This window comes from Crocodylus porosus, unplaced genomic scaffold (assembly GCF_001723895.1).
Source record: "Crocodylus porosus isolate Cpor-Errol unplaced genomic scaffold, CroPor_comp1, whole genome shotgun sequence".
Lineage (NCBI taxonomy): Eukaryota > Metazoa > Chordata > Crocodylia > Crocodylidae > Crocodylus > Crocodylus porosus.
The window spans coordinates 67,075,928-67,097,911 of record NW_017728906.1 but is presented as its reverse complement, the minus strand read 5'-3'; the positions used below and the strand labels follow the sequence as shown (position 1 = coordinate 67,097,911).

At 43.2% G+C, this 21,984-nt stretch overlaps 1 protein-coding gene across 1 annotated transcript in view; it reads left to right on the top strand.

Annotated features, from left to right (window-relative positions):
* Nucleotides 1-20,907, top strand: part of EGFL6 (EGF like domain multiple 6) — a 69,249-nt gene extending 48,342 nt beyond the window's left edge. The window contains exons 9-12 of the mRNA XM_019529317.1: nucleotides 8,958-9,038; nucleotides 11,312-11,398; nucleotides 15,189-15,454; nucleotides 19,595-20,907. Coding sequence (XP_019384862.1) covers nucleotides 8,958-9,038; nucleotides 11,312-11,398; nucleotides 15,189-15,454; nucleotides 19,595-19,702 — 542 coding nt within the window. The 3' untranslated portion in view covers nucleotides 19,703-20,907. The remainder of the gene's footprint in view (nucleotides 1-8,957; nucleotides 9,039-11,311; nucleotides 11,399-15,188; nucleotides 15,455-19,594) is intronic.
* Nucleotides 20,908-21,984: the final 1,077 nt, after the last annotated feature.

The following is a 21,984-nucleotide window of genomic DNA, read 5'->3' as shown; positions in this document are numbered from 1 at the left end:
AGGTGGCCATCAGATCACCCCTGAGCCTGTGCTTTTCCAGGCTAAATTGCCTCATGGTGCTCAGCCTGTCATCGTAAGGTCTGTTTTCCTGACTTCAGATCATGCACATGGCTCTTCTCTGGATTCTCTCAAGCTTCTCCACATCCTTTTTGAATTGTGGAGCCCAAAACTGGATGTAGTACTCCAGCTGTGGCCTCACCAAAGCCAAGTACAAGGGGAGAATGACGTCCCGGGATTTGCTTGAGAAGCATCTATGGCTGCAAGCCAGCATTTTGCTCGCTTTACTAGCCGCAGCATCACCTTGCAGGCTCATGTTCATCCTGTGGTCAGTCATGACCCCCAAGTCTCTTTCTTCCGTAGTGTTAGCCAGTGTAGCACTGCCGAGCCTATAAGGATGCTGCAGGTTTTTCCTCCCAAGGTGGAGAACCTTGCATTTTTCGGTGTTGGTTCTTGTCCGCCCATTTGCTGAGCCTGTCCAGATCAGCCTGGATCACCCACCTGTCCTCTGGTGTGGATGCTTTGCCCCAGAGTTTGGTGTCATTGGCGAACTTAGCCAGTCCGCTTCTGACTCCAATGTCCACATCATTAATGAAGATGTTGAACCATATGGGTCCAAGGACAGAGCCTTGGGGGACCCCACTGGTCACAGGGCACCATGATGATTGACTGCCATCAATTACCACCCTCTGGGTCTGACCACGGAGCCAATTTCCCAGCCAGCAGATCATGGTGGACCCAAGGCCACAATTGGCCAGTTTCACCAAGGGATGATCATGGGATACCAGATCATCGGCTTTTTTGAAGTCAAGATATATGACATCAAGTTCTTCTCCCTTGTCCAGGTGATAGGTCACCTAGTTGTAGAAGGAAATGAAATTGGTCAAGCAAGACCTACCCGCAACAAACCTGTGCTGGCTATCCCAGGGCTGGGGCAGAGGTCGGTTCCCTTAAATGCCTTGGCTTGCTGGCTTTGCAAGAGTTGCTCAGTGGGCCAGCAGTGATGGTAGTTCCCCCATCTCCCCGGGGGCTTAGTTTAAAGCCTGGTGGAGCAGGTCAGCCAGTCTGGCTGAGAAGAGCCTCCTCCCCAGGGGAGAGAGGTGGAGGCCATCTCTTCCCAGCAGCTCATTGCCTCTCTCGCCAAAGAGTGGGCTGTGGTCATGGAAGCCCAAAGCCTTCCCGATGACACCAGTGCCTCAGTCTTTGGTTAACTACCTGGATCCTCCTCTCCCTCCTCAGCCCATACCCCAAGACTGGGAGGATTGAAGAGAACACCACCTGTGCCCCCAGACCCTTTAGCTCTGCTCCCAAATTCCTGTAGCACCTCATGACCCGGCTGGGAGCGCTCCGAGCTGTGTCATTGGTGCCCACATGAATAAGGAGCATGGGATAGTGGTCTGTGGGCTGCAGGAGCTTAGGGATCTTCTTCACAATGTCCCAGATTCGGGCCCCTGGGAAGCAGCAGACTTCCCAGGCTAAGGGGTCAGGGCAGCAGATTACCTCCTCAGTGCCCTTCAGGATGGAGTCTCCTACAACTAACACTTTATGTTTTGTCTTGGGGAGAGCGGAGGAGGTAGCTGCAGTTGAGCCTGTGTTGCCTGTGGGAGCTGGAAACTCGGCAGGCTCTGCTGGAGCAGCAAGAGGTGCATAGCTGTTGCTAAGCTCCAGTGGGTCAAGGTCCTTGGTGCGGTGGGCCTTAGGGCCCTTGACCAGCTTGGTCCATGCCCTGACTGGACAGAGTGGGAGGTCCCGGAGTCCTCCTTAGTCACGAAGGGAGACGGTGCTCTCCCCTCCAGCTCCCGGGGGAGAAGGGCCTGGCAGTAGGAGTCTACCTCCTGCTCACAGTCCCTGATAGCACGCAGTCTCTGGACTGTGGCCTGGAGCTCCTCCCGCTTGTTTGCCAGAGGCCCCAAAAGGGAGCAGACCCCACAAGGAGAGGTGGCCATGCTCCCAGGCCCCAGAGCCTGAAAAAGGGAAAGGCAGCCCCTGCAGTTGAGAGCCAGGGGCTCTGTCTGCGTGGAGCCTGGAACCTTGGGCTCCATTTGGGTGGCCGTCTCTGAGGTGCCAGGGGGGGTGGGGCCCGCAGACACCAAGGGGACCCTCGGGATGTGGCACGTGCCCATCTGCATCATGCCGTTGGTGGGCTGGCTACGGCCGGGACTGTCTACCCTGGGGAGCTCGCAGGCAGGGCCTCAGGCCCTCCCGTGCACCCTCCTGCATGAACTCCACACTAACTCATGTGCCAGCAGATAAGCACGCCTGTTTGCGCAGCCTGTTCACACGGCTCCAGTTGCGTGGCTCCCTGGGGGTCTGGGCGAAGTAGGGGCCTGGGCGGGGCAAGACCAGGCCCGGCTCCCACTCAGCCGCCTCCTCCCACTCTCTAGAGGTTAACCCCCTCCCACCACGGGCCCTGCTTATCTCCGGCTGTGCTGGGTGTAGGCAGGGGGCTCCGTGGCTGCTGGGGAGTCTCCAGGGGGCTTCAGGGGAGCAGGGGCGCTGCAGGCTTTCACCTGCGCGTCTCTCACTGCTCCCAGAACCTGAGTGATCAGAAACTGGTTTAAACCTGTAACATAACAGATGCTCAGTGCACATGAACCAGTTTGAAAATGGCCAAAACTGGTGTGAGATAAACCTGGTTGAATGTAATATCAGACTTAACTGATTTGGCTGAAACTGGTTTATGCAATGTCTGTCCTAGACCCGTTGCTGTTTTAAGATAAACCAGACACCCCTAGCATCCCAGCATACTCTCTCGGCTGAATGGGGCTCTCTGCTAGGGCCGGTCCCTGCTCTCTAGCCAGAACAGGGACTGGCCCTAGCAGAGACACAAGAAGGCATTAAGGCAAAGTGGGCAGGGAGGACGTTAATTCTTCCCTCCTTTCCTTCTTGCCCCACTGCAGCTGAGGGAGCAGAGGGGATGGGGCTGCAGTGGTGGCATACCCCAACTGCAGGGAAGGGACAGAGGGAGGAATTAACTCTTCTCCCTGCCCCCTTCACCTTAACAGGGACATGCTGGGTTGGTTGTCTCACAGGGTGGTGAAGGGGGCTCTGTTCTATGCTGGAGGGGGACTCTTCCCCTTCCTTTTCCTCCCAGGGTGGGAGGACTCTGTGAGCAGCTGGATAGGGAGTATTCCTCCTCCTCCCCTTCCCCTCTGCTGCCCCAGGGCTACAAGGGGTGGGGGGTCCATGCAGTGCTGCCCAGCCCCAGAGTGAGGGTGGGTGGAAGGGGAAGGCTCTGTTCCATGCTGGGGGGAACTCAGGAACTATTCCATCTCCTCCCCCTCCTCCTCCTCCCCCTCCCCCTCTTCCTCCTCTCCCCGGTGGGGCAGCGGGAGCATGGAGCTCAACTGGGCAAGGTGTAAGTGTGCAGGTGGGGGGGTGTAGGGACCCCCACACACTCCCCCCATGGTGTGCAGCCCCCACTGCCTGGCAGTAGCAGCAGGCGGGGACGTCAAGGCAATTGTACTTGACACAGACATGGCTCCAGCCAGCACTGCACGTTGGGGAGGGAGCAGAGCTTGCCTTATCTCTGAGGCTCTGCTCCCTCCATCTGTAGCTCCAACCCTGGCAGCAGGGGAAGCCCCACACTAGAGCCCCTTCGCTGCTGTCTGCACAGTGCTTGCTCTCTGCCGGTAGTGGAGGAAGAGTTCCCATCTGGGGCTGGGCAGCATCCCCCTCCCCACCCTGCAGTGATGAGGGAGAAGCAGGGGGAAGAGTCCCTCTCTGGGGCCAGGCAGCCTCACAGAGCTCCCTCCCCATCCCACAGTGGCAGCAGGGGAGGAGGAGGAAGAAGAGCTCCCCCAGCACCGAACAGGGCCCCCCTCCTGGCCCCATAGGGGTGGGGGAGAGGCAGGAGGAATAGTTCCCCTTTGGGGCTGGGCAGCCTTGCATGCCTGGATTTCTTCCGGCTGTAGGCATGTCCCAAACGTGTCTACTTGCAAACTGGTTCATTCTATGCAGGTTAGACTAACCTGCAAAGATTGAATCAGTTCAGGCTCAGGCTTTTTGAATGTCTGTCCCTAGCCTAACTGTCCTACAGACTTATACCCCATCTTCTTCTTTTCTCTTCTTTTGGGTCCATTACTTTGAATTTTTGTTGTACAATAGTCTGGCTTCAACAGCAAGACTGGAGCGTGTTCCTCAAGTCAGCCCACTCTATAACGTAATGACTAGGAGTAGCATAACTGAGGGGGAGATGACATGCTAGGGCAATGCAGTTGAAGGGGGAAGGGGGACCATCACTGCAGCTGGAGACTGGGCACACTACTTCCACTGGGAGTAAAGCAACTGGCATTGTCACATGCACTGCCAATGCCCAGGGCACAGAGCTGCCCTGTTATGTCTCTGTTGGTTAGGGCACTGTCAAAACACTCTCAAGAGACGTGTGTGTTTGAATCCTCTCAGGCTGGAAAATGCCTGAAACCCAAGTCTCTTTAGGTAGCTGCTTTAACCGTTACACATTATCTGAATGTGGATCGTGGGGGCGTTTCCTCCTGTTTTTGAATGAAAGTGACTGTAACTGCTGGTTTGCACTGAAATCAATGCTGTTGTGCACTAGATATGCTTGGAGAATGCCTATCAGATTGGTTGGTACTGCTTGCTCTACATTGTCTCTGCATGCTAACAGAGCTTAAGTGGGATTTAGTTGCCTGTCTGATCAGACTCTTCTGAGAGTGCCTAGAAATCTACATTAGGCATAGACATCCTTAATTAACTTTTGTGGTTCCTAGAGGGGAGATAATCTGAATCACTTTTTTTTGCAGCTGAGGTGCCTAATTTCTTCCTGAGGCCTTTGTCAGGCCAGATCTGGTCATTTGAAAAACTTTAATTCCTGATCTCATGGGATGCATTGGTGTTTCTGTCAATTGACTTATTAAGTCTCTTCTTTCTACTTACAAGGAGTCACAGTTTACAAGATATGTGTGCATTTATGTAAATAAACCATTTTGGTTTTGGAAGTCCATTCAAAAATTAATTTCCTCCTTTTGCTGTTTGCAAGCTGTGTTAATATTTGATTAGCAATAATTCCTTTACCAGACCTCATGAACTCATCTGTGTATCTCCCCAGCGTTCTCTAATAGTATCTAAGAAACAGACCTTGCCTGTTACATTGTTGAAGTCTGCATCATTCACCTTCTTGGAAACAGGAGGATAATTAACATGAAAAAATTGATATGTCACACTTTTCATCAGATCTAACTAGGGTTTAAATGTAGATACAGTAGGTTATTTGTATGCATCATAGGTCAGTTGTGTAATATGTTTGTAAGGAGGAGTGGAGAAATAAAATGCAAAGAAATATTGTTTGGAGATGGAAATGATTAAAATGAGCCATGCTAGTTATCTCCAGGTATGTTAAATATTGGGCCTTGACAGTAGCGGTACATAGAGAATGGGACTGGGTATTGTAGGAAGAGAAAGGGTAGGATGCTTGAATCCTGACCTGGAGAACTGCTAGGGAAGACACTAAACCCATCCTTTTTATAGTTATGTGTTCTTCATTTTCTGACCAACTTGAAGCCTCTGGGTCTGATTTACAGAAGTATTGGGTATTATAGCTGAAAAGAAATGAGTGGGAGCTGAGCTAGTAACACATAACATGATAGACAGTGTTCAGTGCTCTGAAAGATCAGATCCTAGTCGTCTTAAATCAGCAGACAAAATTAGTGGTAATTATTGACATCAATTTATCTGTGCCTCAAGTTCTCCATCTGTAAAATAAGGATCACAATATTTCCTATCACAGCAGAAATATGAATATATGATATAAAGCTTCTCATTACTTAGCACTGTTCATTGTATGCACCAAAGGAGGCATTAATCAATGGGGAAAACTGGTATATGATCATGTAATTAAAGACTGAATCATACACACAAGGGGCAAACTAAAAATGTACAAGCCAGAAAATTCTGGCAATTCCTATCTTCTGAGTGCTGGATTTTTACAAAAGGAATAATCTTCCTCTAACCTTTTTAGTAGGGAATCAGTTGTGATAGCCAGAGATACTGGGTTTCTCTGATTTTAAAAAAAAAGTTTTAGTAGAACTGTTTGTCTGTTCCATTCTACAGAAATGGCCATTTCCTTTAACCATGACGTACTAAGAAGAATGTCTTTGATGCTATGACACTGATGTGAATGTAGTTATATCCTGTAAGACCAGGGGCAGTACTCAGGAATGGTGTGGCATTTTAAAAATGTCATGAATAGTGACAAGACTAGCCTAGGTGGCAGGGGGTGCAGTAATTAAATTTAAATTGGAGCCACTCCAAGAGTAGGTCTCATTAAAGCACTGGGAGTGTCTTATGTATTCAGTGTCTAAATCTTTAGTTTAGTTTAGTTTAATTGTATTTATTTAATGAGCTTCAGCTAAAGTGCTCTTGCTGCCATTTTGAAACATGGGGATGCTGAATACACAAGATGCAGAAGCTGCTGGAGCATGCTAATTAGCTCGATTAATTGATTAATTGTGTGGATCATGCATTAGATCCCATTGCACCTTTACCTGCGCACAGAGGGGAACCAAAAGACACATTTCTTCCTGCTCTGTTAAATATAGGGCAGTGCTTTTATTCTGCCATGCAATTATTCTTTCAGTCCAGTCGCTGCTGTAAAAGTTCATTACAGTTCAACAGATGATTAATCTATAGACCTGTATAGATTAATCAAGTCTGCTCCGATGCGTTGTAATGACAGTGTCCCCTCAGGTGTAAGGCACCTGTGTGACCAGGTCACTTAAGCCCAGATCCTCAAAGGTACAGAGGCACCTAAGTCTTAATGATTTCTATAGGACAGTTTCAGCTCCTATTGAAATTAATGGCAGATAGTTCTCATTGAGGATCTTGCCTCAGTTTACTGAGTGTAAAATTGGGTTAATAAGCTTTTTCTACCTTACCAGAACATTGTACGGGTAACTCTATTTAAGAATAGGATGCATTCAAATACAGATATACTTTGAATAAGGGGTGAAGGGTGTTTGTAGATGTCCTGTGAATGAATGTATGCTGACACCAGAAAAAATATGTTGCATCTGTTCAGAAAACAGCAGTTTCCTCCTTATCCCAGAGTTGGCAACCAGGCAAGATTGAAGGAAAATTACCCTCGCATGGCTGCAGCTATGGCACAAGTTTTCTGTTTGTATGAAAGTTTAGCAATGATCTTTTTGCCTCACTTTGTTACCTGCTCTCATGTGTCTGAAAGTCATACCATTTTTCATAAGACACCTGACAGAAGGAGAATGAGCCTGAATATAATACTCGGCACTGAAAACAGAATATAGACTCTGATACAGTTTGTCTCATTGCTATTCTTTATTTACCAAACAGCAATTCACTTGGAGCATTTACAGTACACAGTTACACCCGCACGTGCATCTCCCCAAGGAATTCAAGGGTGATTCAGTAACTCGGTAAAGAAATCATTCTGGCAGTTGCTGTCTTTAGTTAAGTCGCTCCACTCTTCTTGGAGCAGCTCATATATAAGTAACTTTCTCTGTTTGGCATGTGTTCTTGAGTCTCAGCCCCTTTCTCTAATAGTGAGTCCAGATATTTGCAATGTCAATACATTTTTTGCAGACTTTACAATGACTCTCTGTGTGCTTATTCTAAGTGAAGAAACAGAAATGTGTGTGCATATGCGTGTGTGTGTGTGTGTATTAATCCTTGCCTGAGGTAAGATTATTATCCAAGTGATTTAAGCAGTAGTTTTTGTGAGGGGAATGCTTCAGATTCAACAAGAGAAGACAAGCTCTTGGCAATCCATCAGACAGCACGTAGCATTTAAAGGGTCCCTTTTTTTCTGTTCAGTTCAGCACCTCTCTGACTTCCTTTAGGCCTTTCTGCATGTATGTTTGCTAAGATAAGCATGGACCTATGCAGGACAATTTTTGTCAATTTGGTTACTGTCTTCGAAGTGTTTGCAGCCAAATCATATCACTGACTCTGTCTCCCACAGTTTATGGGCATCTTTACACATGCAAGGAGTGGGGGAGCATTTTAATTAGAGCAGCTCTTGGGAGCTGCTCTAATTAAAGTACCCACAGCATCTAATGTATGCAGTATCCCATGCTTTAAAATAGCAGTGGGGGTACTTTGACTAAAGCTCATTCGACAAGCTTTAGTTAAAGCGCTCCCACCACCATTTTGAAGTGCAGGGATGCTGAATACACATGATGGCAAGGCTGCTGGAGCATGCTAACTAGCAAGCTCCAGCAGGCTTGATTACTCAAGTCTGCTCCAATACATGCTAATTAACATGCATCAGAGCAGGTTTCAGGGACTTGTGGCGGTCCCCTATGGCTGTTTGCACACTTAAAAAAAACCAGACAAATCCTGCATTTTCCCAGAAGCAGCAGCGTGTTACTTCACCCTGGCTCTGTAGCATCTGTATAGATTAGGCACTTCAGTGCCCTTTTTACTGGTTTTATCTAATAGCTGAGTCGATCAGCTATTGGATAAAAGCACCAAAAAGCCCACTAAAGCACCTGATCTATACAAATGTCAGGTAAGCTGGATCCAACTAACAGACTGACTCTTCTGGTCATATCCTGGGCTCAGCACAGGAGTGTCCTGAGTTTAAAGTAAAGCACAAGTTTGTTTGTTTTTTTTAACATCTGCAGGCAGCTTATGTGCTTAAATCATTAGTTAAACATTGCAGCAAGGGAGCTGCGAACGTTAGGGGAACTATTTCATTCATAGATATTTGAATTAGAGGCTCTTTCAAGTCCATGGCACGCAGGGTAAAATACATCCTGGTGGAAGTTACCAGTTTGAACGAATTGTATTTGACAGCTTAATTGACATTAAAAATTAACTTGTTAGAAGTTGGCATCTTACTGGTCAGCAGGTTGTTCAGTAGATTGTAGGTTACATCAGGAAATCTACTTGATGAGAACTGGTATGCAGGTTCATCTAATTTTCTGCTCCTTGTATATTATTTGGCACTGACAAGTTATTTTAATTAGTTCCCAAGGTGAAAGAAGCAGCTGCTTTTGGTCCTCTCCCGGCACAGAGAAAAGTTCCAGTATTGAAACCAGAGCAGGAAGGTAGATTACTTTTCTTTTGCTACAGTATTTATTTTCCTGTGTTTTGTGTGTTTTCATGGCAACCTTTGTGTTCTGACCATAAGAGCATGTTTAAAAGTCTTTAAAGTACAGTAAAACAAATTTTTACTGGAGACAGTATCTAGCCAAGCTGTGCTGGCAGTTCCTAGGTAAGGTTTTGTTACTGTGTCTTATATAAAATTCTGTTTTCAATTGCTTATAAACCATGTATAAGAAATTGTTCCACATTGAGATCAATCCTACAGTTAAATCTCACTTCATATTTTTAACCAAAATCAAAAATAAAATCGTTATGGTCTTTATCACTAGTGTCAGAAAGAGGTTTATGCACGTGACCACATCCCAAAATCTACAATGAGAATATTTGTCTTTAGTCTAGACTATTGGTTTTCAGCCTGTGGTATGCAGACCCCTGGGGGTGTTGCAGACTACATCTAAGGGACCAGCAAAAGATGACTATGATCAATCAAAAGTATGTAAATACCCACACCTACAATTCAAAGGAGTCCGCACCTCCATTTGAAATTTTTTCAGAATCTGCAAATGAAAAAAGGTTGAAAACCACAGGTCTAGATGGAATGAAATCAGTACAAATTTGGCTTGCAAAAATATGAGTAAATGTGTCAAAATTAGGCACATATCTTAAATAGCATCGGTTGAAATTAATGGTGCTGAGTTAAGTCACTGGTATGTTTTATAGACATTAAAGCAAGATGCTGCAGAAAACTATACAATGGCCAAGGCCTTCCTATTCAAATAAGGAATTTAAATTTCTTCAGTGCCCTCTCTTTGCCTTCCTATACCTTTTCAAACAATGCAGAAAACGCCAGCAACTGCTGAAAATTGTAATGGACAGCACTATAGCTTTGCCAGGAGTGGAACATAGAAAATGATGGTACTGTTTCATGATCACCGGAGGTAACTTTCCATAATAGTAGTAAACTGATCATTTATGATAGAACCATCTGATTTTGATCTGTTTAGCACTTCTGAAGATGAAAACTACTCATCTGTTTAAAAAATGCTGTATATGCTATGGGGAAACTTGGGAACATCAAGCGGTAGAACATCTCTAGGAGCCTGATCTTGAGATTTAGGGAGAAAGCAGAAACCAAATGGTGGAACAGGAAAGGCTGTATGCCAGTAACGATATTCATAGGACTGCAGAAGTCTCCGCTTTGTAGCTAGAGAAAAGCCCACTCTACAGAATCACTCAAAGCAATCACTGGCTGGGCAGTGGGTATGAATATAGAACTAACATGTCTGAATGGTTTTCAGAGATAGGATTTAAACTTAAAAATGACTAACTGAAATTGGTCCAAATCTCAAGAAGTACACCAAATGATGACCAGACATTTGGACTGAGAGCAAACATCAGATATTTCATCTCAAAAGATCATTTTTTCTCCCAAGAAAACCATAACCATGTGCAAATGAGCTTGTATAATACTGTTAGTACTTCTTAACGTATCTCTGGTACCTCTCACTCAACCCCATTATAAAGTATGTTAAAATAACAGGAAGGAATAACAGTTTATTAGGAAATTCAGAGTGATGGCTGATGCATCTGAACTGTTGTGCTTACTATTGCACAGTGCAATATTTTTTATGACATTTATTTCAATTTGTACAACTTAAAAAACAGAGTTAGAGAGTCTGTGCTGTGCTCTAGTCTTTACAGTGTGCCCTGAAGGACAGTACATTCAGGCTATTGCAAGATGAGTGCAGTGGGAGGCATGAGTTTCAAACTAAAGGGCTTCTAGCAAAAGAAGCCTTCATCCTCTTTAATGGAAGCAGCTGACCCCTGTGCATCTCAGCTACTTACTAATGCAGCAATATTATGTGAGGACAAAAGCTGTCTTTCAAATTGGCAGATCCCATGTTGTTTGAGTCTTTCCAACTCAAAACTAACAATTTAAACTGCACCTGGAAACCAGCAGACAGCCAATGCATAAAAATCACAGCATATAAAATCATGTGCAGGCGGAAAACTCCTGCTCTAACAAGTCACAGCAGATTATGTTAAAAGTTAAAGAAGGATTTGTGACACTGATTCAAAATTCTATGCTTCTGGGGTCTAATTTAGGTCAACGCTATTTGAGTGCAGATTTGGAATAATTTTATTATGAATTATACAAGCCATGGAACAAAGAGTCAGATCATTTTTATTTTTTTTTAACTTTACACGGGGTAATAACATAATATGTTGCATTGTTTCCTAATTGATGGGGAGTTTTTCTCTTCCTTTTTTTTAGTTGATTGCAGCTTCAATAAGGGGGTTTGTAACTGGAAACAAGATACTGATGATGACTTTGACTGGAATCCTGCTGATCGAGATAATGGTATTTAAATGGATATCCTATAGTTATGGCTGAAATTGATAATTTCTCTTCCAAAAGCAAGATACTGACTGGAATCAGGGGTTGGAATTCCATCAAGTATCTCATTTTTTGGAAAACAAATCCTCATTAAAAAAAAAAGAGAAGGTGTCTCTTTTATTTCTTTTAAAATATGTTAGTGGCAATGTAACAATTTATTTCAACAGAATTGATCCCACGAATGAGGAGAAAATCAGAGGAATATAAGAAATACAATGTACACAAGGCAACATGTACATTATTAGAGATATCTGCTGAGGCTTTCAGGACAGGTAGTGGATTCCCATTATTTCAAAATTATAGTCAGTTATATTTAATAAACAGGTCATTTTTGTAACAGATCAGAAATTCCAGATACTACAAATTAAAATGGACAACTACTTGTTTACCTCTTACAGTAAAATGAGGGGAGGATACTATTCTAGAACAAATAATGTACCACCTACTGTATTTTCTTGCAGATACAACACATACCTTTTCCCCCAAAATTGGGGTGCATGTTTTAAGTGGTGAAATTGATTTTCTTCCCAGTATAGAAGCAGTTAGCCTGACCTGCAGTTAGCCTGGTTTGATTCCTATTCCACAGTGCAGCAGCTGTGGGATTACCATTCAGGCAGCTAAGAGAGTCAGTTGACTTAATGGCTCATTGTTCTTCACTCCAGAGGTGTTAATGACTGTCTCTCCTTTTTAATGGTCTTGATGTTCCACTAATAAAGCTAACCTTTCTAAGAACAATTGTGCTGTCTGCTAGCTCTCCTGGTCTCTCTCTTCCTGTTAAACAACCTTGAAGAAACTTTAGCTCTGTTCAGAATCATAGAACCACACATGGAAACCAGTCTTCAGCAGCTGCCATGGCTTAAGCGGGGACAGAACAGGATGGGACAGGACAGGAAGGCTGTGTCTGTGTTCTGTGCAACCATAACACTGAAAAAAAATCTTTTTTTTCATTCTGTCTTTCAAAAACAAGTTGTTCATTATATTTAAAGGTGTGCTGTATGTGGGAAAAGATAGTATATCATCATAAATATGATAAAACATGACAAAACACTCTAAGAGAGCTACATACTAATGCTGTTCTTATATTTGTAAACAAAATGCATTAGTCAAAGCTGATTAGCTGCCTGTTAAGATGTAGACAGTATTACATGAGATTTTGCAGCTGGGCCCAGCAGATCACACTGATCTAATCATGCCACAAACAGATGTTCTGTTTGATATGCTAGCAGCAGTGAGGGTGCAAACATTCACACCCAATGAAGTGCTTCAGAAATGATGCTTGTAAAAATGGAACAGCTTTAAAATGCTTCCTTCACTCTCTGTGCTATCTAGTGGAAAACAATAGGGGGTTGTTGAGTCCTCCAGCATCCCACAGTGCTCTGCTCCCAACTCTCCACCCTTCCCCTCAGGGGTGAAAGAGGAAAGTAAAATGGACAATCAGTGAGAGTCCTCCTAGCTGACCTCAGGAAACTCCGGATCAGAGGCTTGCAGGGACTCCTGCTTCCCAGCCCCCTAACTGGAGACTACTACTGCTGCATGTTTGTGTAGTCACTTTAAAGGACTCTGAAGCTGAGGGGTTCCATGTCTGCACAGTGCTGAAGTGCTCTGAATTTGAAGTGAGATTCTGAATGTTTCAAACAAATGTCTGTCCATACCCACAGACAGATTCCCACACTCTTTACTCTGGACATTCTCTCTCTCTCTCTCTCTCTCTCTCTCTCTCTCCCTCTTTTAAGCCTATTTTTGCTCAATTTTTCTCCACTTATACTTTCATAGACATTTGGGCTGGAAGGGACCCCAGAGGATCATCGAGTTCAACCCCCTGCCTCAGGGGCAGGAAGTCAGCAGGGATCATAGGATCCCAGCAAGATAAGCATCCAAATGTGTCTTGAAGACGTTCAAAGTGGGTGCTTGAACCACCTCTGATTGCAGGCTATTCCAGACCTTGGGGGCTCAGACGGTGAAGAGGTTCTTTCTTATGTCCAGCCTGAATCGGTCGCGGCAGAGTTTGTGACTGTTCAATCTTGTCATCCCTTGGGGCGCTCTGGTGAACAGGTGTTCCCCCAGATCCTGATGAGCACCCCTGATAAACTTTTAGGTGGCCCTGAGTCTGCACTTTTCCAGGATGAAGAGCCCCATGGCTCTCAGCCTCTCATCATAAGGTCTGTTTTCCTGACCTCTGATCATGTGCATGGCTCTTCTCTGGACTCTCTCAAGTTTCTCCACGTCCTTATTGAATTGTGGAGCCCAAAACTGGATGCAGTACTTTAGCTGCAGCCTCACCAAGGCCGAGTCCAACGGGAGAATGACATCCCAGGATTTGCTTGAGAAGCATCTATGGATGCAAGCTAGCGTTTTGGTCACTTTACTAGCCACAGCATCGCATTGCAGGCTCGTGTTCATCTTGTGGTCAGTCATGACCCCAAGTCCCTTTAATGTGTAGTGATAACTAGCGTAGCACTGCCAAGCCTATAAGCATGCTGCAGGTTTTTCCTCCCAAGGTGGAGAACCTGGCATTTTTCGGTGTTGAACACCATCAGGTTCTCACCCACCCATTTCACAAGCCTGTCAAGATCTGCCTGGATCACCCTCCTGTCCTCAGGTGTGGATGCTTTACCCCAGAGTTTGGTGTCGTTGGCAAACTTGGCCAGTCCGCTTCTAACTCCAATGTCCACATCATTGCTGAAGATGTTAAATAGTATAGGCCCTAGGACAGAGCCTTAAGGGACCCTGCTGGTGACTGCGCACCAAGACGATTGGCTCCCATTGACCACCACCCTCTGGGTCCTACCGCAAAGCCAATTCCCTAGCCAGAGGATCATGGTGTGGTCGAAGCCGCAGTTAGCCAGTTTACCCAAGAGGTGATCGTGCGATGCCAGATCGTACTTCATACTTTTCTCCTTCACCCTCACTTTCTCCAATGCCTTTATGTCCTTTTTTGCATCCTTTGTCTTTCTGTTTAGCTAATTCCCCTCAAGAACTCACCTGAAATTGTCATCCAAAACCTGGAACTACTCAGGCATTTGTTGACTGACTATTCGTTCTTCCCATTTGCCATATTGGCTTCCAAGGGAAGCCCCTACCTCTCTCCCCTACCTTGGGAGTCTTTTAGAGAAGGCTGGAGAAGTATCTGGCTGGGGTCATCTGACCCCAGCACTCTTTTCTGCCTAGGCAGGGAGTTGGACTTGATAATCTGTTAAGGTCCCTTCCGACCCTAGCATCTATGACTCTATATAGATAAGACAGACAAAAGGTAAAAGAAAGGACTATAGATTACAAGGATTCAGATCAAGGAATTGTCAGTTACTCTGTTAGGTTTCTACATTGCAAAGAGCAGTGTTGGGTAGAAATACCATAGCTAGTGTTAAGCAAGCCGGTTTAGGAGCTGGGTTGCTCCAGCAAGATGCTCCATCCAAACTAATTTACTCTGCCAGGAATCAGGGATTTATATGGTTGGCATTCCAAGAAAGATTATGCACTGAATTGAGTATTTATTTTCTATGAAATTTGTAAGAAAACCAATTTCAAGCTAGTACAAGGGACCACTGCAATTAAAGATGAAAAAATGCATCTAATCAATCCTCCATCAGGGCAAGACAGTATTCATCATTCACTTTTTCTAGTTTTGTTTTAAATAATTTAAGTAATGAAGCTTCCACTTTATTTTCTTAGCAAACTAGCACTGAGTTTACTAAAAAAAATGTTTCTCATAAAGCACCCATACACATGAAGATGTCTTGTCCTCTTCCATTACAAGGTGAAGGATACTATATGGCAATTCCAGCTTTTGTGGGGCAGAAGAAGGATGTTGGCCGTTTGAAACTTCTCCTCAGTGACCTCAAGCCAAGGAGCAGCTACTGTTTGATTTTCAACTATAGACTTGCTGGAGAGAGAGTGGGGAAACTTCGAGTTTTTCTGGGCAGCCACAGAAGTACTCCTGTTTGGGAGCAGAGCAGAGGAAAAAATAAAAGGTGGAGGACTGGAAAAATAGAAGTACTTCAGGGGGTTGAAACCACTAAGATTGTAAGTAAAGATGGAAACCAATTACCACAGCTAGCACAACAGCTGACATTTCCTGAGCCTTAAGCATTTTCTAGACTGTTTTATGAGTATTAATAGTATACAGCTAAAAGCCTTTGACTGTGGTGAGAAATGGGGGCCCAACATCACCAAAAATTTCTAGGGGGCAAATAAAAAGGAGTTTCCTGTTGAAACTCCAGTGGATATTTAGCTAGACAGAATTTATTTACCTGAGTTGGCCAGGAGATTAAGTATAAAAACCCTTCCATTTTGTGAAATGCCATCCGATCTTTAAGGATCACAACTTGTTGAACCTCTGTTTTGACTCAGGCAAAAAACCTAAATACGTGCACAGAAGGAAAAGCATACGTCCCTCTACCACCATAACTTTTAAAGAGTATCACATAGGCTTTGAAGAATTTCAGCTCACTTTGGCTTACATTTCCTGAGAACCACTGAATGATAACTTGTGTGCATTTTTCTCTGTGGCCACTCATAAGGCAAAAGCTATCCTGTACAATTGCAAATATGAGTATTAGAGACCAGACTGTATCCAGTGTGGCCTCATGGTCAGGCTAACTGGTTTTGTTTTCTTCATTTGAATAGATGTGGTGGGCCTGCCACACCTGCTGATACATATCCAAAAAGAAGTGCTTCTTTCAGCCAGTACACTGGGGGCTAGAGTCTTTGAAATACATGAGTTAAGTTTTGTGTAGTGCTGGAACAAATATGGAAGCAAAGGTGACTATACCTTCTTTACAGCTCCCAGTTTCTGGAGCCAGTCAGGGAATGCTAAGAGCAACCCAAAGCCCACAGTCCCAAAGGACCTGGTCCAGCAGCAGTAGTATAGACCTGCTCCCAACATATCTTTTTTTTCCCCCCGAGAGCCAGGATGTGAACGATGGAAAGCCAATATGCCATCTTTAACCATGCTGGGATGCCCTTTACAGAAAAGGGAATCCACAGCTTTTGCATGTACATGGCTTTCCAGCTGTCTTGCTGAGCAGTGGCCAGTCTGCTCTGTTGTAGAGAACATGTTCAATTTAAATTTCTGTTTGAAATGTTAGGCTCTGGTTGTCATTTACATTAAGGTTCTTTTACATTACTGGGGCACTGTGAGGGATTTGCACACAGTATGGGGGCATCAGTATAATCTGTACGTAATTTAAAGCTCTTTGCTCTGACAGAGTTGTGCAGAAGAGCTTAATGTAAATGAAAATCAGGCCCTGTTATGCTAGGGGACCAGTTCAGAAGAGGACTGTGGTGCCTATAGTGTGGATTAAATAACATTTAGACATGCAAGTGAATGTAAGCAATCAAAAAAAATCCCAGCATAATTACGTAGGTACTTGAGAGTCTATAGAAACTTAAGCTTTCACCACTAAAATTACTGAGGTGTCTAAACAGCTGTTACTGTACTTCCTGGGCTAACCTGAGCATTTAGGCCTGACTAAGGCCATTCTGAGTTAATAAACTTGGCGTCCCTGCACTGATCTCTTCTGACAGTTCCAGTCCAGTAATCCAGTGCATACCTGCCAAACACTGACACCAGTGAGTTCAGCACAGAGCACAATGCCCACAGCCGTTTCTATGAAAAAACAGTAGTGGTAATCAATCACCTTTTATAGAGTAGTCTGGTGACTGGAGCACTCATCCAGAAAGTGGAAGACTTGGGTTCTTGTCCCTTCTCAGCCTTAGTGGGTTAAAAGCCGGGTCTTTCATCTCCCAGGAGATGCCTTAACCCCCCCAGTGTCCACTCTCATGCTGAAGCTAGGCTACTGTGCAGAGAAGAACACAGGGTTCCTGGAATCAGAAAAAGAAATAGGGAAAGGAAGTGTGACTTGGCAATCTAAGCCCATAACTTCTTGTCCTAGCCTCTGTGTACACAGAAATTAATTGGTCATCTTTCTTTATACAAGACCTCTTTTTGTATTTGAAGTGTTATAGAATTCCTCTCCCTTTCAGCCTCTTGACTTAAATAAACTCAGTTCTTCCAACCTTTCCTCATCTGTACTTTTTTCTAGACTCGGAATTCTTTTTATAGTTCTCCTTGACTCTCTCCAACTGAAGCCTCAGCAGAGCTGAATAGGTGATGATAGGGCTTGGTAACCAATTAGTAATAGGAAACTGCAGCTTCCAACCTGGCTGCTTCCCTGAGCTGCTGTTCTGCTGCTGCTGCCCCTGCTGTTGTTTCCTACCCAGTGCAGCCTCTACAAAAATGTGCTGCTGAATAGCCTGGTGAGCAACAATCGGAAGTGGCTAATTGCATGGCAACTGTAAGCAGAGGCTGCAGTGGTGGAAGGGGGAGGTCAAGAGTGCAGCCCACCACACAGAGTGGGGACAGAGGGGCAGCAGCAGGAGGGTTTTTTTTTTGTTGGTAAAACTTGGGACGCTGAACACAGATCTAATCCCTTCATGATGTGTAGGTTGCTGACTCCTGGAATAAAAGACTCATTTCCTGTGACTTGTACAACACACTTATTAATACATCCCTGTATGCTATAGCTTTTTTTTAAACAATATTACCAGAACCATAGCAAGGGTGGTACCAGCAGTGCACTGGCACTGGATACTCTTATATGGGAGAGGTGCCAAAACAAATGGAAGTAAAGCTATGTAGTGGCATGTAGCGGGGTGCTCTACACAGGGCCTGCACTAAGTGCCAAAATGCCTGGCTACAGCATTCTGGATATTACATTGTTAATTCATATTTACAGACCTAACAAATTCGCGTTTGCACGATTTTCATGGAAACCATGAAATCAGGTGGGTTCGGATTTTTGTGGGCTCACCGAAAAAAAATTTACTGAAAATAAATTCCTTCCTCTGGGAAGTCAGCTGTCTTTGTGGCCACTGTGGCCTTGCCATATATTCCACTGGGGGCTGCTGGCTCAAGGGGCTGCTGGCAGGATGGCTGCCCCCCTGCTCTTCACTGCTGATTAGCTGAGAAGGCTGCCTGTTGTGCAGCCCCACCCCTCTCCACCAATCAGCTGCCACAAAAATGGCTGCTGGCCCTGGGATCTGCTCATGAAATCAACCAGCTGCCTCCTTGAGTTAGCTGGACCCTTACTTATATTTAGTTAGTGATGCACTCTCACCCCCAGGTCCTTTTCTGCAGTACTTCAGGCTGACCATTTGTTCCCTATTTTGTGTCTGTATTTGATTGGTCCTTCCCAAGCATCATACTTTGAACTTAACCTTATTGAATTTTAACTGTGTTTTTTCAGACCATTTCCCCAATGTATCAAGGTTATATCAAATCCCAATCCTGCTACTTTAATAGTTTACTTTATTCTAGGCACATCTACACGTGCATTTAAGCACAATAAATTTAATGAGCATGAAATTATTTTTGGTAGGTGTCTACACATACAGGGACTTGGCACTAAAGCTAGTCCACTTGACACTAAAGGGCATCTGTACACATGCTTGTGCCACAGCATTGTTTTTAAAAGTGCATGGCACTGCAGCGCGTATACTTGTATAAGTGGCAAAATGCATGTCAGTGCTAAGAAAATGGCAGTGGTGTGTTTTTGAACAAAAAGTGTATCACTGCCATTTTCTGTGCGCTGACGCACATTTCACCGTTTATACAACTGCACGCACTGCATGCAGTGCACTGCATGTCAGCTCACTCCAACTCACCAGCTCTCCAGTGCATTACAGGCTGAAAAGGTATGTGTATAAATGCCCAAAATTAGTTCACATGCTAATGTGCATTAAATTAGGTTAAAGCACATTAACATGTCTCGTGTGGACACACCTATAAAGGAGGGTATTTTTTGACATAGAGATGACATTTTGCTTGCATTATGACAATAATAAATCCTTTTATGCAAATCAGTTTGGCTTAGATTTGTGTAGAGGCTCATCAGTCATTTTTAAATACTATAAATTTAAATACTGTAAATTATAAAAAGTTATAGTTTAAAATGTATAGTTTAAATATAGTTTAAATAAAACTTACAGTTTTAAATACTGTAAATTATAAAAAGTGCAAAGATTCAACTTGGTAGTCTCACTATACTGGGATAAAAATTAAACCTTTCTATAGATACATCTAATCTGATCTAATTTGACATTAATAGGTGTTAAATTTTTAAATTTACTGTTTTTTCATAATTTGTATTTCTTCTTTCTTAGGTCATTTTTGAATCAGAACGTGGGAAGGGCAAAACTGGGGAAATTGGAGTGGACAATGTTATATTGATTTCTGGCCTATGCCCTGAAGATGAACTGACAACTATCTGAGCTTGGTTTAGTACCTATGTTTATATTTGCTTTACAAGTACTGTATTTTGTTACTTCCTGACCCAGATAAAAAAAAAATCTGTAAAATATGGTGTTTAATGTGATGCAACAATGCAAACAGAAAAACTAGCCTGCACAAAGTGCTCTGTATCCATTTGGGTACACATTTTTATATGATACATACTAATACAAACTTTGAATGTAGCACTACTGTATTTTATAATGTAAGGTCAGGGTTTATAATGTGTGGAGATGTTTCTCTGACTTTTCTACAGTACATGTGATTTTATTTAAATACAATTCTTTTTTAGGGTGTTTCAGTATCTGGACTACTTTTTTTTTTACTTCAGAGGACAAAAAGCACTATTTAAGAGAATTTGAGTACCTCAAATGACACTTAAGTGAGCCCATGACATAGCTATCTAGAATCTTTTTTTCCGAAGTGCCTTATCCTGATTATTAGCAATATAATATTATCATCTTGAAACTGTAACATTTATGTTAAAAAATATTTCTAAGGTGCTCAGTGGGCTGATTCTTCATTTTGTTTTGTGTAATGCTTATCCTTGTAACGAATGTGTGTAAATCCTACAATTTTTACACGTCTTTCTAGTCAATCTACACTATGAATGCCTACACAGTTTAAAACAGTGAAGAAATCAAGCTCAGTACATTCTTCAAGTGAAGTAATATGTATTGTGACTTCATATTATAAAAATGTGAAGTCTGACATTTATCTGTTTAGGAATGAGGTAACCTGTTCACCCCTCCATTTGCATGTTTATTTGCCATTAAATTGATGGGCATTAACTTAAACATGGAAGAATAAATGTATCTGACTTGCTAGACAAAACAGATGTTAATGTGTAGATAGCAAACGTGCTCAACAATAAGCAGCAAGCAATTGCTCCTTTAATGGAGGGAAAAATGTTTTCAAGTAGTATCATTTCTTTCACGTGTATCGTCATTACTAATAAAATATGAAAAAGTCCACTAGGGTTAAGAGATGTCTTTGTCACAGTTGTTATTATCTAAATGATTGTAGTGTATTCTTATAAACAACTGTGTGTATCTTAAAAGGAAGAAAAAGGAATGCCAGATGTTACAATGACAGTAACAAAAAAACATTATTAAGAACAAAAGAAGACCTGCCACTGATGTGCAAGAAACCTGATGGAAAAACTAATAAATATCCACTTTCTTTGTGACAAACTCTTATTCTCTGCTCTCTAAAATGATTTCCCTTTAATCCATATGTTCCCACTCCACAGCCCTACGTTATACTCCCAACTCTTAAGTTATATGTAAGGATGTGCAAGACAAAGGGTTTCATGTTTGGGCTTTCAACTGATTCTGCAGTTCCTGTGAAAACTGTTGGGGTATGTTTATAAAGGCTTTTGCCTTTTTATATACATATATTCTTAGTTTCTGTAATATTTTCCCAGGGTTTCATTTATCTATATCCACTTCTAAGCACCAACTGAAGTCAAGCTATTTTAGAAGGACTACTCTTGATCTGAGCTGACAAGAGGCTACAGTTACTTGGATATCAGGATGCACACCATGAGAAACTGCAATCTGAAAGCATAAAATTTATTGTTTTCTGAATGCAATGTCTCTAAGCTATCTACATCAGTGGAGTATGGAGGGATAGGCCTTGGATTTTCACATTGTCTGAAAATGAAACTTGTGTCTGACTGTTGTACATATCATTAAGGATGACTGAATAAGCAAAGATGAGTGTCTCCTGCACTTTGGTCCTTATTTGATTCCAATACAATACACTCCCTAGTGCTAGGAATCTTTTATTTTTTCCTAACCTGTCTGTACACATGCCATGAGTCTTTTCATGAACTAGATCAGGGGTAGGTAATATTTTAGGCTGGAGTGCCAAAAACCCCCACAATGTCTACCTTGTAAGTAGACATACCTGAAAAACAAAACTGGGGTGGGGGATACATGGCATGATGCATTGCATATTAATATAGTTAATAATCATATATGCTCCTTTTTTTTTTACAGTAAATACCAGCTTTTCTAAAAATTCTAAACCTGGTAACAATAAATAAAACTACATATACTACCTTTGTTGTTGTGTATTCTTTTTTTGTTAAGCATGTAGTGATGAGGGAGAGAAAAAAAGAAAGAAAGAGGAGAGAGGAAAAGAGAGAAAAGAGAGGAAAAATGGAAGAGACAGAACCAGACACACACATGCAAACAAAGAACCAGACACATGCACAGAGAACCACATATGCAAACAGAGAACCAAACACGCATGTAAG